This window comes from Budorcas taxicolor, chromosome 3 (assembly GCF_023091745.1).
Source record: "Budorcas taxicolor isolate Tak-1 chromosome 3, Takin1.1, whole genome shotgun sequence".
Taxonomy (NCBI): domain Eukaryota; kingdom Metazoa; phylum Chordata; class Mammalia; order Artiodactyla; family Bovidae; genus Budorcas; species Budorcas taxicolor.
In genome coordinates, this window is record NC_068912.1 from 96,198,618 (window position 1) to 96,215,293 (window position 16,676).

At 44.9% G+C, this 16,676-nt stretch overlaps 1 protein-coding gene across 1 annotated transcript in view; it reads right to left on the minus strand.

Annotated features, from left to right (window-relative positions):
• The window catches only part of ELAVL4 (ELAV like RNA binding protein 4), an 89,747-nt gene that overhangs the window by 4,564 nt on the left and 68,507 nt on the right, over nt 1-16,676 (minus strand). Inside the window, exons 4-5 of the mRNA XM_052637278.1 lie at nt 2,622-2,775; nt 523-748 (exon numbers count right to left, since the gene is read on the minus strand). Of these exons, the coding sequence (XP_052493238.1) occupies nt 523-748; nt 2,622-2,775 (380 nt within the window). The remainder of the gene's footprint in view (nt 1-522; nt 749-2,621; nt 2,776-16,676) is intronic.

Here is a 16,676-nt window from a genome sequence, read left to right on the forward strand (position 1 = left end):
AAGTCTGCTGACTTGATGTCAGAGAGAAGTTAACACAGAAGAGTGGATCTCTCCACCCAACCCAATAGAAGCACCGGCAAGAGAAAGAGGAGAGCAGACCATACCACTCCCTTTGGCAAGGACATGCCTCCTGGGCTACTCTTTTCTTTGACTTCATTAAAAGTCACTCACTGCCTTAGCCTTAAGTCTAAACTGCTGAATGTAGTCCCTTATCTGTGATGAACTCCTATTGAAACTGAACCTTCTTATCTGGTTAAATGTAGAAATTCGTTTCAATCAAAGAATCTGAAGTTTAATTACAGTCATGTGCTAGTTTGAAAGTCATGTGCTAGTTAGAAGAGCCTCCTGGCCCAGTCATCACGTTTTACAGCAGTGGAAACTGAGGTTCGGGGGAGTGTCCCACAGTGATTCCAGGAGGCAGATGTCCTCACTCAGCCACATCCTTCAGGGCCAAGGGCTTCCCTGGCTCTTGCCCTGCTCTGTACTCGTGTAGTAGGGCTCTGTGCCTGTGGGTGCACCTACCTGAACCTCTGAGCCTGGTGGTGAAGTGGGCCAGGGTAGCGCCGGTTGGGGGACTGGTAGAGCTGGGAGAGCAGGGCCTGGCTGGACTTCTGGCTGGGGTTGTTGGCAAACTTCACAGTAATCGGTTCCGTAGCACCGCTGGGCTTCTGGCCATTCAGGCCTTTGATTGCTTCTTCTGCCTCAATCCTCTTATCAAATCGGATGAATCCCACCCCTCTGGACACTCCTGGGGAAAGAGAAAGAGCCTTTGTAAACAGCGAACAAACCAAACTGGTAAAGATCCCCAGGAAGTTATGGGCGAGTCCCATTGCTGTTTCTAGGGAGTCAGCCCACTTGTGGGGCCAGGGCTGAGCCTGGCTTCCTGAATCTCTCTCACCCATCAAAATGCATCTGCCTGCCTTTTTTGCCGTCATGGCTCTGGGCTGGCAATTCCTGCCTACAGAACACAGGCATATTTCACATCTGTTCCTTCCTGCCTTCCTCCACCATCCTGCTCAGCCCTCAAGCCTTCCTTTAGTTGCTGTAACTGATCATCCGCTGTCCAGTTTCTAGCCCCTCAATGTGCCCTCCATACCTGGCAACTAAGTAATCCATTTGAAAGCAAACTCTGACCATATGATACCCTTTAAAAACACCATTTATACCTTTTTGTACCTTTTCTGTTTTTTACCCTGTGAATGTACCTGTTCCTCATTGTTCCCTACTCCAATGGCAGAAAAACAAATGAACAAAACCCATAAAAACCCCTTCCATGGCTCCAGGTGGCATACAGAGGAATTCCAGACTTGTTGGCATGGCATTTAATGCCCCTGATGATCTGGTCCCAACTCCCTGTTGAACCTCATGTAAGCCAAGCTAACTGCCAGATAGTCCTTGAATAGGCTGTGTTCCTCCTCGACTCCGTGCCTTTGGGTATGTTCTATCACCTATTCTATGGGATATATCCTATCCACCTAGAATGTTCTATCTTTCTTTCCCACTGGACAGCTTGAAGTCATTCTCTAAAACTCTGTTCAGACACCATCCCCTTGATGGGGACTTCCCTTCCATCAGTGCCTCCCAGGCACAGCACACCTTCTCCTGAGCTCTCCTGGGGCGCTGGGCAGCTCTAGCTGGTACTCATCACACTGTGGTCTTGTAAGGATGGGGCTGTGACACCTTTGTCCCTGATCTCTGGTGTCCCTCTGCATAGCATCTGGGGCAGAGCTGCCTTCAGTGAGGTTTGTTGCAATAATCAGATGATAAACGCATGCTAAATGACTCTCTTGGTGGCCCAGATGGTAAAGAATCTGCATGCAATGCAGGAGACCTGGGTAGGATCCCTGGGTCGGAAAGATCCCTTGGAGAAAGGAATAGCAACTCACTCCAGTATTTTAGTCTGGAGAATTCCATGGACAGAGGAGCCTGGTGGGCTACAGTCCATGGGGTAACAAAAAGTCAGACATGACTGAGTGACTAACACTCTCATTTTCAAATGACTCTCAGGGGGTGTTTTTAATTAGAGTAGGTGGAAACCTTCTGTCATCAAAAATGCAACCTGGGTGCCTTTCTTACTGAGAGTTGGTGGCAGCTGCTTTTCTTTATGATAGCCCAAGTACCACAGGATCCAATCCTGGGTTATCCCTGCACTGCTACTTACTGGACAGGTGTCCCACTTTGGACCTCTGTTCTCTTACCTGTGAAATGAGCCAGTTTCAGTTTCCCTTTAACTCTACAGTGCTATCAGAGCAGCCAGAGCTATACACAGAGGTTCTTTTCACATGCAAAAGTAATGTTGTTTGGTTGAGGGTTGAAAGAAACTTTGAAGGTCATTCAGCCCCACTCCCAGCCTGATGGCTGAATCCTCATTACAACTCTGCCAAGTAGTTTAGCTGCTGCTGGAACCATTCCCATGATGGAGCCCTTCTACTTCCCAGGATGGCCCATTTTAAATTTCAGCAGCTGATTGATAAAAAGTCTTTTTTTTAAGTCAAAAAGCTGTCTACTTGTGACCCATATCCATTTCCCTAAGTGACCATTACCCCTCTGCTCCGGTGGGTCACAGGGCACTGGCTGGTGACACTGACCCAAAGGAAGGAAATAGCCTAGAAATACTTCACCTGTGACTTGATCAACCAGGATTCGTGAGGTGATGATACGGCCATATTGTGAGAAAAGCTGTTCCAGTTCCTTCTGGGTCATGGTTTTGGGAAGGCCGCTAACGTACAGGTTAGCATCCCTGATTGAGGCAGAGCTCGGACGGGCATATGAGACCTAGGAGAAGGCAAGAGGTGCTAAATGCATTACAGGCAACACCCTTCAAGTGGAGACTGAGTCCACAACCGAGACGACAGCCCCGCGTCTATCACTCTAACTCACAGTGTCAGTTCAAATAACCAACTCTGTAGTTCAGATTTTTGGCTGTGCTTGTACTAGTAATGAGAACCAGGAGAACAGCAATAGAGGAACAAAAGGAGAGTGGATGATAACTTAAAACAAATGCACAGATAAGGGTCTCTAAGTGCAGTACAAAATAGCTACTGTATGGCAGCTGTTAAATGCAGAACAACCCACGCATGGAGTTCTGAAGATTTACCTCCTGGATGTGGGTGTATAGATGATTTACTGTATCCAACACATAATAATCTTTGAATAAACCAAAAAAAAAAAAAAAAATCCCCATTAAACTCTGCTCTGCAGCTTTTTCCTTGCCACTCCCAACCCCCAGTCTCTTCTTGAACACATAAGAAACGACCAGGTTCTCTGCGAGATTTTTTTTTAATGTCCCATCCTTTGTGTTGCTCTAATCAGTTCCCACAAGGTCTGCTCTCGCTGAATGACAAAGTGCTGGTGAAATGGGGCTGAATGAACATCTGCTTGCGAAACTAGATATGTGACCTTGTCACAGCATCTGCAAGAACCAGTTGCCTTCGAACTTGGAAGCTAAAACCACAATAAACAAAAATGAGGGCACGATGGGAAGGAGGGAGGAGAGGCCAGTTGAGAGAGACGCGAGCCTCTCCGATGGTTATAATAAGTTTGACTTTATAAATTTGTCCTCCCAGATCTCTCAACTGCTTTTTTTTTTTTCTCCCCAAAAAGCTAACACAGAAGTGTAAACAGATCTGAAATTCCATCTGCAAGAAGCCAAATCTGTAGCAGTACACATAAGCAAAGCAAACCCCAGCAGTCATTAATTTTAGACTTTCATTTACTTATTTATTTTTTTAAGAAAACAACATCAGACATTTGAAATATAATTTACAGCTAGTCTAACAAAAGCATTTTCCTGCTAAAGCTATTTCTGCGGCGGTTATGGCTCAGAATAGATGATGAAAACAGTCATTTCAGAGCACATCTGACAGTGTTGGACAGGAAGGGACCTATATGCCTTAGCATTTTTCAGTTTTATTTAATTTGTATAAACAATTCACAGGACCTGCTAAGACTACAGGGGTGAGGGAGTGAGTGGGTATGCTTGTGTGTATGTGTGCTCTGCACACATGAAAGCATGTTTGTAGAAGGAATTGTATGCATTAAATTTGACCTTTGGCATTAGGAACTAAATCTCCATCAGTGAAGCAGACCTTGCCTCTGAGAATGGGTCTAGCAGTGAATCCCACAGAGGGGCATGAAGGATGAGTATATCCCCTCACTCTATCCCTTTCCATGCAGAGATGCCAGGTCCTTTATGGGTTCCACACCTAAAAATAGATGTTGACTCAACAGATAAAATGATGTTAGTGACGAATCTGCCTCGCTGGCCTCCTACTGCCAGTGGAGTAAGGAATCCTGTCGGCAGCGTCCACCTCTTCCAGAGACTCACGTGTGGCTTCTGTAGACTCCTTCCCAGCAAATGGACAACATGCAGAAAGCCCTTTGCATGGAAGGTCCTTGTGTGTGCATTTAGGGGTGAGGACTGAAGGACCATGTGACTGCCAAGACAGGGCATCACTCCACATAAGGTTGTCCTACCTTGACCTTTCAGGTTATAATCTAGCAGAGCTATTTTTCTTAGGCATGAGGAGGGAGCGGTAGGGAGAAGGAAAGAAAAGCATCACAGTGATATGTCTGTGGTAATGAGGGTCACCCTTGTCTCACCCCTGCTGATTGCTGACAAGTTAATTATCTGAATGATCTTCATGTTCCCCCAAAACATACATCCCCATCTCTATGCTTTTGTTCATAGGGAAAATTTTCCCACCTACTTCCTCAGCTCCTAATTGTATGGCCCTTTTAAGGTCCAGCTCGAACGCCACCTTCTCCAGATGGCTTTCCCTAATTTTACCTTCTCTTAAAAATCTCCCTGGCAGTGCTCTTGATGAACTGCGCCCATGGTACTTAACCCATTCTGACCTTGATTCTCCACCTCTCTATCTAGTCTGCTGATCTCCTTGAGGTCATGTGTTGTGTGTGTGTGTCTTACTCATCTCTGTGGTTCTAGCTCCTTACCCAGACACTCACAGGGTGCTCAACATCTACTGAAAGAGTGAATGAACACCCACAAATCATAATGAATGACTTGGGCATTAATAGCATGTTGGGTTAACTGCAGCTTGAGTTCCTCCACTTAGGGGGATCACTGAGAGTTAAGCATCCAGAATCATAGCTGTGTTTATTGGCTAAGCTGTGAGCTAAGAGATAAGTCTCCTATTCTCCAGGATCTGGGGTAAGAAGGACTGAATCTTGTTCAAGAACTAGACTTAGAGGCCACTCTTAGAAAATATTTCCTAAAGATCTACTATGAGCCAGGCATAGTGCTGTATGCTGGGGATACACAGCAAGCCAGAACAGGCATGATCTCTTGCTCCCGTGGACTTCCAAATCCAATGGGGGCAACAGGCAACACCACAGCAGCTACTCAACAAATGAGCTGCATAGAAGAATGGTGCACAAATGGACCAGTTATCATAGCGCCACAAGATGAGTGCCATTCCAGGGCTATATGGGGAGAGACAGGTGGGGAGACAGGTGTATGACAGTGTGTGGTGGGGTCAGGGAGCCATCGCCTGATGATAACCCTCCACTGCTGTGAGGACAAAAGAGATGATGAAGGTTAAGGGCATAGGGCAGTGCCTGTCTGCCCCATCAATGCATAATGGATAGTGATGACCTTGATCCTCTTAGTTCTGGGCAACCAGAGCTGGGGTACAGGGGAGAGCAGGCTGGGGACAGGCCTGCTGGGGAAAAGGAGCTGGCACAGGAAAGTTAACGACTGAACCAAAATCGATTCCCCAAAAGAGGATTCTGACAGAGGCAGAATCTCAGCTGGGAAGGATTACTACAACATACTCCAGTCCTAGCCCAGCGACAGATCTCAAGGGTGAACAGCACCTCGATCATTCACCAAAGCCTAAATCCTGCTTAATTTTTCTCTTCTATTTGGAACTTTAGGTTTATCATTTCTCTTAGTTCCCTATCCTGGAAACCTGCAGAAGTGGGAGTGGGCAAAAATAACAGAAAAAGGATCTTCCCACATTCAGTATCCAAATGCTTGTCCCAGTATGAAAACTTTTCAAGTTTCTTCATACATTTATTAAATCCTAACTGAGTGACTACAGGTCTCAGGCCCTTTGTTAGGCTGAAATATTTCTAAAAACATTGTTGACTTTTAGCTCCATACTGACGTTTAGCACAATTGCTAGTTTATTAACCCCACTAGAACCCAGGGCTTCCAACACTGGAAGTGACCTAAAGAACCCTGAGTCTCAGACCATCGGAATCTTGCTCACTTCTTTCATCCAGAATCTCTGAAGACAAGACTGGCATTTCTATGCCTGCACCAATCTTGCTCTGGATCTCAGGAGCTGGAATAGGGAGACCACTCCTCTCTCTGGGGAAGGGCAGTCCAAAGGCAGGTGACTGTACAAATGATCTTATCGGAAGACCAAGTCATTCCAAACTCCCTCTCCCTTCCCCTTACATGCTTACAGTTACTCGTACTCTCTGCAAGAGGGACAGCAGCAGGACCAAGGCGGGATCTGCCCCTCGCCATGCAGCACTCACGGGCACCTTCACCTGCTCACAGCTGGGGCTTGGCAGGAACAACATGGCCTGGGGAAAACATTTCCTGAATCATCTGGCAACACTGTGGCCCTCGTCTGACCCACCATGGAACAGAAAAAGTGGGCACTTGGAAAGCATGATAAAGACATGGTCTTGAGTGCTACAAGGAGGGTGAGATGAGAGGAAAGGGGCTTCTTTAGGAAAACACTGGTATAGGTGAGCGTTTACTCATTTCTCCCTTTCTTGAACACTTACTGTGTGCCAGGCCCTGTGCTGGGAGGGTTTTTTCTTTGAGGATCTCACAGTCCAGTGAGGAGAGTAAGCAAACAGGTGGAGAGTGCAATGCCGAGGGCTGTTCCTGCCAGGGGGAGACTCGCTTTTCTTCCACATGGAGGATGCCTCCTGGATAACGGCCAGCTCCTGTGTACCCCTGCATCCCCTCTTCTCCAGGGAAGTGGCGTAATGGCTCTGAATAGGCTTTAATAAAGGGAATGAGCATGTGAGCCACAGACGCTGCCTGCTTCCTCCCTCCTGGGAGCCAGATGCCAGCCAGAAGCCCACTTTCTATTTCTGGTTTTATGTTCTATGGGAGTTGGCTATGCTCTCATGTGGGGAGTCCTATGGGGTCCAAAGCACCCATGACATAGTATATCAGTTTTTCAAAGCATGGGGTTCTGTGTTAAGAAGTTCAAGGTGTCCACAGATGCCATTTGGGCCTTAATCAGTAATAAAGAACTTAGGGTTCCATAGTTTTTCTTTCTGTCTTATCTCTCAATTGGCTTAAAACTTGGATGTAGAAAACAGGGGTGTCATTTGTGAGCTCCTTTGAATTACAAAGACCTCTAGCATTGACTGGATGTTTTCATGAGCTTGGTGTTCTGTTCACAAAACTGTTCATTTCCACAACCATAGTTCACGGTAAGTGCTAAAGGTGACAAGTGATAATGGTGATCTCAGCAGAATGCATTATCTTTGAAATTTGTTTCATAGAAACTTGATGCTGGAAGTGACCTCAAAAGTTCAGGGCAGGATGTAAGACAGTTGGCCAACTACCTTAGACATTTCCAAGGACAGGAAGCATCCTATGTAATCACTGGCCATCACTGACTATTGGAAAGTTCTTCCTTCTGCTGAATTCAAACCTATCTCTCCCAAAGCTTCTAACCTCCTATTTCCATTCTGGTTTCACACACTAGGAGCATCCTTCCTGTCCTCATCACCCCTTATCTTGTGGGTCTCATTGATACATCATAGTTAGAGCATCAGACAACTGTATTTTGAGACAGGTCACTCCAAGGAAGCTCTCATTTATGTTACTTTAACAGAAATGGAGCATCTCTTCAGCAATGGGAAAGAGACAGAGATTAAGAGCAAGAGTTTTGGTAGAGAGATGTAGTTTTGAATCCTAATCACTTACTAGCTATAAATGGTAAAGCTTGGGGTAAGTCACTTACACTTTCTGAGCTTATCACTTGAATAACCTAGTTTGGAAGCTTCCTAATAGAGCTAATAGAGCATTAAACAAGCTAATGCATATATGATTCTTACGCACCATGCCTGGCACATAGTAAGTGAAAGTGTTAAGCTGCTCAGTTGTGTCCAACTCTTTGAAACCCCATGGATTGCAGCTTGCCAGGCTCCTCTGTCTATGGGATTTCCCAGGCAAGAACACTGGGAATGGGTTGCCATTTCCTTCTGCAGATGCCTGTCACACAGCAAATGCTCAATAAATAGGACTTTGAAACAACTGCTGTGTACTTAGGCCTGATGCTAGACACTGGCGGTACAAAGATGAATACAACAGCCCCTGACTGTTGTAGGGTGCAGGACTATTAGTCTAGCAGAGGAGACACTTATTTCAGAAGATCAGATTGCAGATTTTCCCCGGTCTGTTCTAACACAGCACTCTCTGAGTGAGCAGAAACTTCCCAGAACATACACATCCCTGGGGACATTCATTCCAAAAAGACCAGAAGGATGGCAGCAGAAAACAGACTCTGGTGCTTCCAAGGCCTTCTAGGAGCAAACCCTCCCTGGGACCTCTGATCCCACCTCCGGGAGCAGGGAGAGAAGAAAGCAGCCAGCCAGTTCCTAGAAATGACAGTGTTGATTGTGAGAATCAGCTTACTCCTGTGCCTATGGCTACAGCCCTGCCCACAGACAGGACAGGTGTCTGCTTATGTGGCCCCACGCCTCATATTTACCCCACCCACCACGTAGTATATGATGTCCTTCTATCAGGGGCAAGACCTGATGGTACTGTTTCTAATGAGCTCTCTTTTTTTTTTTTTTAATACTTATTGGCTGCGTTGGGTCTTAGTTGTGGCACACACAATCTTTGTTGCTGCGTGCGGGATCCTTTTAGTTGTGGCATGTGGAATCTTTAGCTGCAAACGCTTAGTTGCAGCTCGTGGTATCTAGTTCCCTGACCAGGGATCGGACCTGGGCCCCCTGCATTGGACGTGTGGAGTCTTAACCACTGGACCACCAGGGAAGTCCCTCTAATGAGTTATAATTGTGCTGCTTCTTCCTGCTCAAAACCTTCAGTTTCTCCAGCACCTTGTGATGGAAGCTCAAATCCCTTACCTGAGCATCTAAGGTCCTCTGCGATCTGGATCCACCTCTAATCTCCTACTAACACCTCTAAGCAGCCTAAGCCTCAGTTCAAACAAAATGTCTCTGTTCCTGCTATCTGTCATCCTCATGGCAAAATGAACTCCTGCCCATCCTTCCAGGCTCAGACTGAATGCCACTTCCACCATGAAGCCCAGGCACAAATGCCTGCTCTCTCCTCAGACTCTGCAGATGATACACATTTCAATGACAGTAGCTATCACACCCTCCCACCCATCACAACCATCTGGGCTAACATTTCATATCCCCTAAAGTAAGAGCATTCTGGTGGTCTCTGCAGACTGTCTGTGGCATCTAGTCTCCAAGCTTTACAGAGGGCAGGAACTCAAAAACATTCTTTGAACTGAAACAAAGAAAATGTGTAATATACTGTATGGAACACATTTTAGCTCTTTTCCCAGGAACTGACTCAGATGTAGAGAAGGAGCTAGAGGGACCCGTGGATATGAAGTGAATCCAACAATATCATGAAAGTATTTGGTACACAGTAGACTGCATAAATACTTCTTTTAAAAAGGGGTGTGGTGATAGAATTCGTGTGCCTTACAATTTCTTTTAAAAAGCCCATCTAATTATCAAGGGGGATTACTTGTCTGGTGGTCCCTGGAAGGGAGAGAGATGTGCTAAAGATTTCATGGCCTGGTTAGTGGAAGAGCTGGTCTCAAACTCAGGGCTTAAGACCTGAGTGTCCTCACTAAATTGCAACTTCCGACTCTCACTATACTGGTAAGACTGCTGTGACCTCTTGAAAGCTCCGTAATACTTTCCACTACACAAAGTGAAACTCAGATTCATTCATTCTTCATGTATCTCTGAAACATGCAGATGGGGAAAAGTCTTCCCCTCTCTCTATGTAATTCTTACCTTGGGGTAACCCTATTCACTATCATCTTCATTCTGGGAAGCATTACTTGAGCATTCCCTATAAACCAGGATTACCTATAAGTGAGATATTATTAGGTCCCTTTTCCGGACGATAAATTCTGGCTCAGTGTGACAAGTACTTGTCCAAAGTCACACAGCCAGCACTGTGCCAGTGCTGGATATGACTCTGGGATCTTTCCACTATGCCAGGCTAACGTGGACAGTGAAACAGAAGCCATGTACTTGGCACAAACTGCTACTTTCCTTGGAAAATTACCACACTGGAAAGATCACGCTATAATATTTTATTAGCTATACTGTTAAAGTTGGAAGGAACCATTCTGCAGATCAGGAAATAAGTCCAGAGAAATAAACTAAATTGTCCAAGGTCATTGTAGTAATTTTTTAACGGAGCTGGATCTGACTCTGGCTGAACTCAGAGCTCTTTTGAATGGACAACAAAGGGGAAGGGGATGTGGCTCAATGACCTTTGACAGACCAGCTGGTTTGTTCTGGGGCTTCATGGTAACCACGGAGAAATGATCTTTTATTCTCCAGGGCCACTGATGTTCTAGGCCAGCACTGCCCAAGAGAACTTTCAGAAAAAGTTCTAGATTTGTGCTGTCCAACGTGGTAGCCACCATCTACATGTGGCTCCTGAGTACTTCAAATGTGTCTAGTGTGAATGAGGAATTGAACTTTTCATTTATTTTTAACTTATCAATTTAAATTCAAATAGCCATATGTAGCTAGTGGCTATTATACTTGACAGAACAGTTCAAAGTCCAGAAGCAACACAAAGTTATAGCATCTTAGAGCTACAGGGGCCCTTTAGGATCATTTAGTCAGACTCCAGTCTGGTATAGCAGTCCCTCTAAGCCATCCCTAATGACTCCACATGAATGTCTCTGACAGTCAGGGACTCACTAGGACCCGAGGCAGATGACAGACACAAAGCTTCTCTTCTCAGATTCTGGACACACAAGATTGAGCTTCAGAGTCACTGCAGACTTTTTTTTTTTTTTTTCTCTAGAGAATGGAAGAGCAACCACTGTGGGGTGAATATGTGAGTGCAGGACCATTTGGCTGTCTTCTTCATTTGCCTCTGAACAAGCCTTACAGTGTCTGGTCCTTTCAAAACACGGAGCTGAGAATGGGACACAAGACACCTGGGATGGGTTGACCAGAGTAGACCAGAATGGACCACTCCTTCCTGGGATCCGGAGTGGACAATTCTCCTAAGACAGCTCACATCACATTGTGGAATCTTTTACACCTGTAGCTAGCTAAAGGTCCTAAGCCTCATTCCACATACTGTGAAAACCTAGGTGTGCTTGTAACCTGCACCTGCCCAGTCATCTTCTGTCTCCCAGACACGGGGCACTGTGGATGACCTTTAAGATACTGGAAACATATGAGCCTCACTGACTGTATCTCCATCTATCCAACTCCTATACCTGTATCTGAAATTATTCACTCAGAGCAAGTTAACAGGGCCCTGGGAAGCAAAGCAGCTGAAAAGAATCTATCACAGGAGAGAAAGACGGTCCGGTACAACCGGGGTAAATGGGTCTCCCAATTTCACTGGTGTTGCCACCCTCTCTCTTCACTCCTTGGGGATTCGGTGATCCAGCCACCCCTGCTGACCTTGGCCAGGAAGCACTCCCACCCTGGCTCTGACTACAGCCATAATGGAGGAGGAGAGACAAATGCCTTTTTATTATTAATGAGACTGAGGGAGGTAGTCTATCATTTCTGGGTGGGGTGATATCCGTCAGCAAAAAATGATCTGCTAACTCTCCAGGAGGCATTAAGGGCAGTGATAGGAGAAATAATTGCTTATGCCGAGTGCAAAGAAAAGATGCCTCAGCGGAATGGAGGCCTTTAGCGAGGCAGGTGGATTGTGGGCGGAGGGAGGGAGGTGAGGCTCCCTGATGACCCCTGGCAAGAGAAACAAGCAGGAGGGGCAAACGGGAACCTGTGAAACTCAAGTGTGGAAAGATTCCCCTGGAGGCACCGTTAGTGCTATTAGAAGAATAAAGCAAAAAGGGAGAAATGGGTAAGGTGTCGGAGCAAGAGAGGCTGAAATAAAGGAACTGCTCTCCTTCCCGGAGAAAAGAGGTTTTTTTTCCCTTCTGAAAAGCCTTCACTCACACACCTTCCCCTCCTCTAGCCCTGCTCCCTCTGGAACCAGGCTGCTGCCTCGTGATAAAGCTTCCTTCTTACTCTCTCACCCTCTCTCCTGATGGAGTGCCAACTCTCCTGGGTTCAGGCAGAGTGGCAGGAGTAGGCTTTGTGTCCCCTCAGCCAAACCTAATCCTGAAATCACTCACACCTCCAGTCTGCACAAGAGCTGTGCTCTGGGAATGCTGTCTTTAATGCAGTTTCAGAATTTGAGGAATAGCTGAATGCAATGATTAGGACAAGAAAAGCCACAAAATCATTTGTGAATGTAATACAATGAGAAAAGGAAGGAAACAAAAACGTTAACAGCGTTGAGTTGGGAATGGCTGATGTTGCCTTCATCAGATGATAATGAATTTTCCAAGTTATTTATAAATAAGCCTGCTTTGCTCTTAAAATGAGTAAAACAAAGCTCCTAATAGAGATGATGAAATACCAAAGTCTAAGGCTGACAAAAACTTAGCATAACAGCCTGCAGGCCGCTGGCCTCATTCGTCAAAAACCCAAAGTGACGTGCCATTGCCGGATGAAATTTCTTGGAACTTCACTTTGACTAGATCCCTCCTGTGCTCAAACCTGGTGCAGCTTCCTACTCCCGCCCCTCTACCCCAATCAAGTGGGAACCCTTGCAGCTCCATGGCCACCCCCACCTCCCTGCATTAGAGGTGCTCCTTCAAGTGTTTGTGTCTCCCGTGAGAGAGGAACTTCCAGAGGCAGAGCACTGAATGCTTCTCTAATCCTGTTTCTCAAACTTGGGTTAAAATCCAAACAGGTGTCTCACTACTCAGAGCTTTAGGATTCCAAATCCTCAAATTCCATTTTGGATCACGTTTTACTGGAGGTTGTCAGTGTCACTTGTATATCAGCCCAAACTTTTGATAAACATATCCCTCTTTGAAGCTACTACAGAATCATCTACTTTTCTTTGTTCCTAATTCATGCAACAAAGAGCTGGACCACTGCAATTGCATTCTTAAGAAGCACTAAGAAGGGGAGTGCTTCTTAGTGAGAAGCTGGAATAAAGAGTAAATTCAGAAGCTGTTTTGTAAAGCCCACAGGGAGGTTCAGGACTGGACTGGCATCCACTGTGAGGTTTAGGAGATACTGGGAATTATTTTCCAGAATCCACAGCCGTTTAACCCAATGCTTCTTGGAGTCTAAAGTGATCTCTGTTAGAGAAAGTGGGTTATGGGGAGCTAAACAACACTTTTGAGGCCCTAAACAGGGCAAATTACCTTCATTGGGTTTAGGGTTGAAATGCTGAGAAAAGACCCAGTTTGGGGTCTTTGGGGCTAGTCAGTGTAAATAACCCCTTGGTCTATACCCTATGCCTCTCTGACACACGTGGATGGAAGACTCTCCAGGCACTGTCATCTCTAGGTCAACTAAGGACCTACTGCAGGGCCTGGAAGGTAGGGGTCTGAGAAGACATGATCTGAAGTCAGGTCTGTCTCCAGAAGGATGGCAGAAGCCCCGAACCGCAAATCTGTTTACTGAAGAACCTAGAGGAGCCACGCAATTCATCTGTTTGCTTTTTATATCTCCTTCCCTCGCCAGTGAGTATAACCCATGTGTGCACAGAACCAAATACACACCCACACACTCACAGAATACATGTGCCGCTGAGCAAGCAGGTGGTGTGACATTCCAACATAGGCGACCTATTGCCAGAGTTATTTTTAACACATATTTTTCTTACTACAAATCTCACTTACTAACTGATCCTAGGTAAGTCTCTTAACCTCTTTGGGTCTCAGTTTCCTCATTTGTATAAGGGAGAGAATCACTATTTTAAGAATCAGAGCTGATGTGTGTAAAGCTTCTAGTCTTTGGGAAGCTTCAAGGGTTAAATATTATTAAGCATGAAATGTAAAGGAGTTAGACACCATAAACACTCAATGTAAGGTATCATTACTATCATTACTATTTCCTTTCAAGCTCATGCACGCCTATTAAGTAACTCCTGGAAGACTCTTTCACAGTATCTTTGGATGCTGACTCAGCTCAATTGCTGGCCACTTGTGTGCCTTTGCACAAGTCACTTCATCTCTGAGCCTGATCTCCAGAAGGATGGGGACCTGGCCACTTTCTCCCACTAAAGGAGTTATGATTCAAAGAACAATTCTTCTGCAGTCTCCTGTTTGCAAGCATGTACTAGATGGTTCCAGGGAGATCTTGGTAATGCATACTTCCAACCAAGATACTTGTTTCTTCCTGATAGGCAAGTTATCTGCAGTCATCCACATTACTTGGAGGGGATTACTTAATGAAACAGTTTCTTTTTTCTGCTTCGATGCTGTGTCTGCACCAAGACTGTATTCTCCTTGAGCACAGAGACTTGGTCTCGCCCTCCATAGGTCCTCAGTATTCATGCACAGTTGTAGGACATCCCCCCTAATCAAGGGGAGAGGAATATCTGTTAACAGGGAACCATCATTTGTGGGCACCTTCTACTAGCAACCTAGTAATGAATCACTCACTTTCAAAATGCAAAACAGTGTTTGTGTATCTAAATTTGATTTCAGAGGTTGCAAAATTCTCCACAGGTCAACTCTTTTAAGTTTTGTTTGATTTGCCTACATAATGCTCTAAAAATTTCTTAGTTGATTCAACCTTTCAAAATTGGGGGATTTGGCATAAAATACCTAGATTTTGGCTTCTACGGAATAAGTGGAAGATCTGACAATGAACTGGGCCTAAATAATCAACACTAGCTGAAGAATAGCTGCCCTTTTTAGTGCTCTCTGGCTCACTATGGTTTCTACCACTTCTCAGGGCTTTCCAGAACTATCTCTGAATTTAGCTGCTCATCATTAACCTTCAAAGCTTAGTAATTAACTCTTGGTTTGCCTGCATCTGTGCTGTACATTTAAACTCATGTGTTTTACATGAAGCAAAAGGAGAGACAGACTTGACCAAAGTTTGCAAACACGTACTACATGGTTCTGAGGAGATCTATATGATGCATGCTTCCAAAGAAGATACTTATTTTTTTCAGACAGGCAAGTTATCTATTCCTTCATGAGAGTCAGAGCAAAGAGATAAATCTCATGTCACTTATTAAAGCAAACTGATGCAGAAGAAGTAAATAGCAGCCCGAAAGGCAGAAAAGCAATTTTAAAAAAATTAATAAATGATGAGACTATTAACAGCACAGGAAAAGGGTCTGCTCTTTTTCCTTCTATTTAATATGATTTTTACCTTAAACACTGTGTCCCTTTAGGAAAGGGAAGAAAAGTTAATAAAGGAACCTATCACTCAAACTTAATTTTTAGTATGGCAAATAAACTGCTTTAATGAAAGGGCTGAAATTCCCAGGTTTGCACATTAAATTTTCATTTGTCATAGAGAATAGAAATTATTGATTCAGCCGTGGCATCATGCATTTTGGATCCTACGGAAGCCCACGTTACTGCTGGGTGCAAATGTGTTGGCAGCAGTTTGATGCCGGGTAAGCACAGGGTGGGTGAGGGGGTGGGGAAAGGGATACAGAGAAGGGAAGGAGGCAGATTGATTCTTCACAGAAAGAAAATAATCAGTGTTCCTTGTCTCTAAGATCCACTGAGACAAAGCACTGCTCCTGGTGGCACTGTGGGCCAGGGAGTGCATTCTGAGGTCAGAAAAGCCGGGTCCACTCAGCCTTTGGGGAATCCCCAGCAGCTTAATGGACTATGTTATTTATAAAAAGCAGAATGGATGGCTGAGAATTTGATCTTAAGCTCTTGGGGTGGCTTGGGTTTTAAGAAAACTAGAGGAAAGAAAAGTACCTTTCTCAGTTCAAGTTAGGGAAGAACAAATGCCTGACATTCTAATGCTGAACTGGATAACAGAGAAAAATCAGTCAAACCCATAAATACAGCTATCAACCTGGTGTGGCCTCATCCAAGAGTCAGGTGACAAGAGCATCCCATCTCAAAGCATTGAAAATAGGTATGTTTTTCCTTCAAAGAAATCAACACTCCTGCCTCTCAGAGGATACTCCATAATTATACAACTCTCGGTTATTTTCCCCTTAGAGAACTCACAGGGACTGATTCTAAGCTGAGACTGAGGCAACCTGAATCAAGCCCATTTTGGGGTCTTTGTAAAGAACAGACTGTATGAGATCCGGAAAGTAATCATCTTTGGAAATAAGCTAAATGAAATTCCAAAAGTGGAGTGGCTTAAAGGAAAGGAAAGAAGGAAAGAAAGAGGGAAGGCAGAAAGGAAAGAAGGAAGAGTAGAAAAGAAAAAATAGATAACCACATAATACATTTACAAAAGAGAAGGTTTCTGTTTTGTTTTTTGTTTTGATTAACTCCCAGCTAAGATTATCTTACACCAGGTAGCCTCCTTATCCATCTGGATGTTAGAAAAGTAGTCTGTTGAACTAAAAAGTTCTGATTTTGTGTTTTCAGATGCTAAGAGCTGGTGCCATCTATAGATTTCCATTCTGGGAGAGGTTTCTCTTTTGTCCTACTTTGCGTCAGACCTGCTGTCATGAGGAT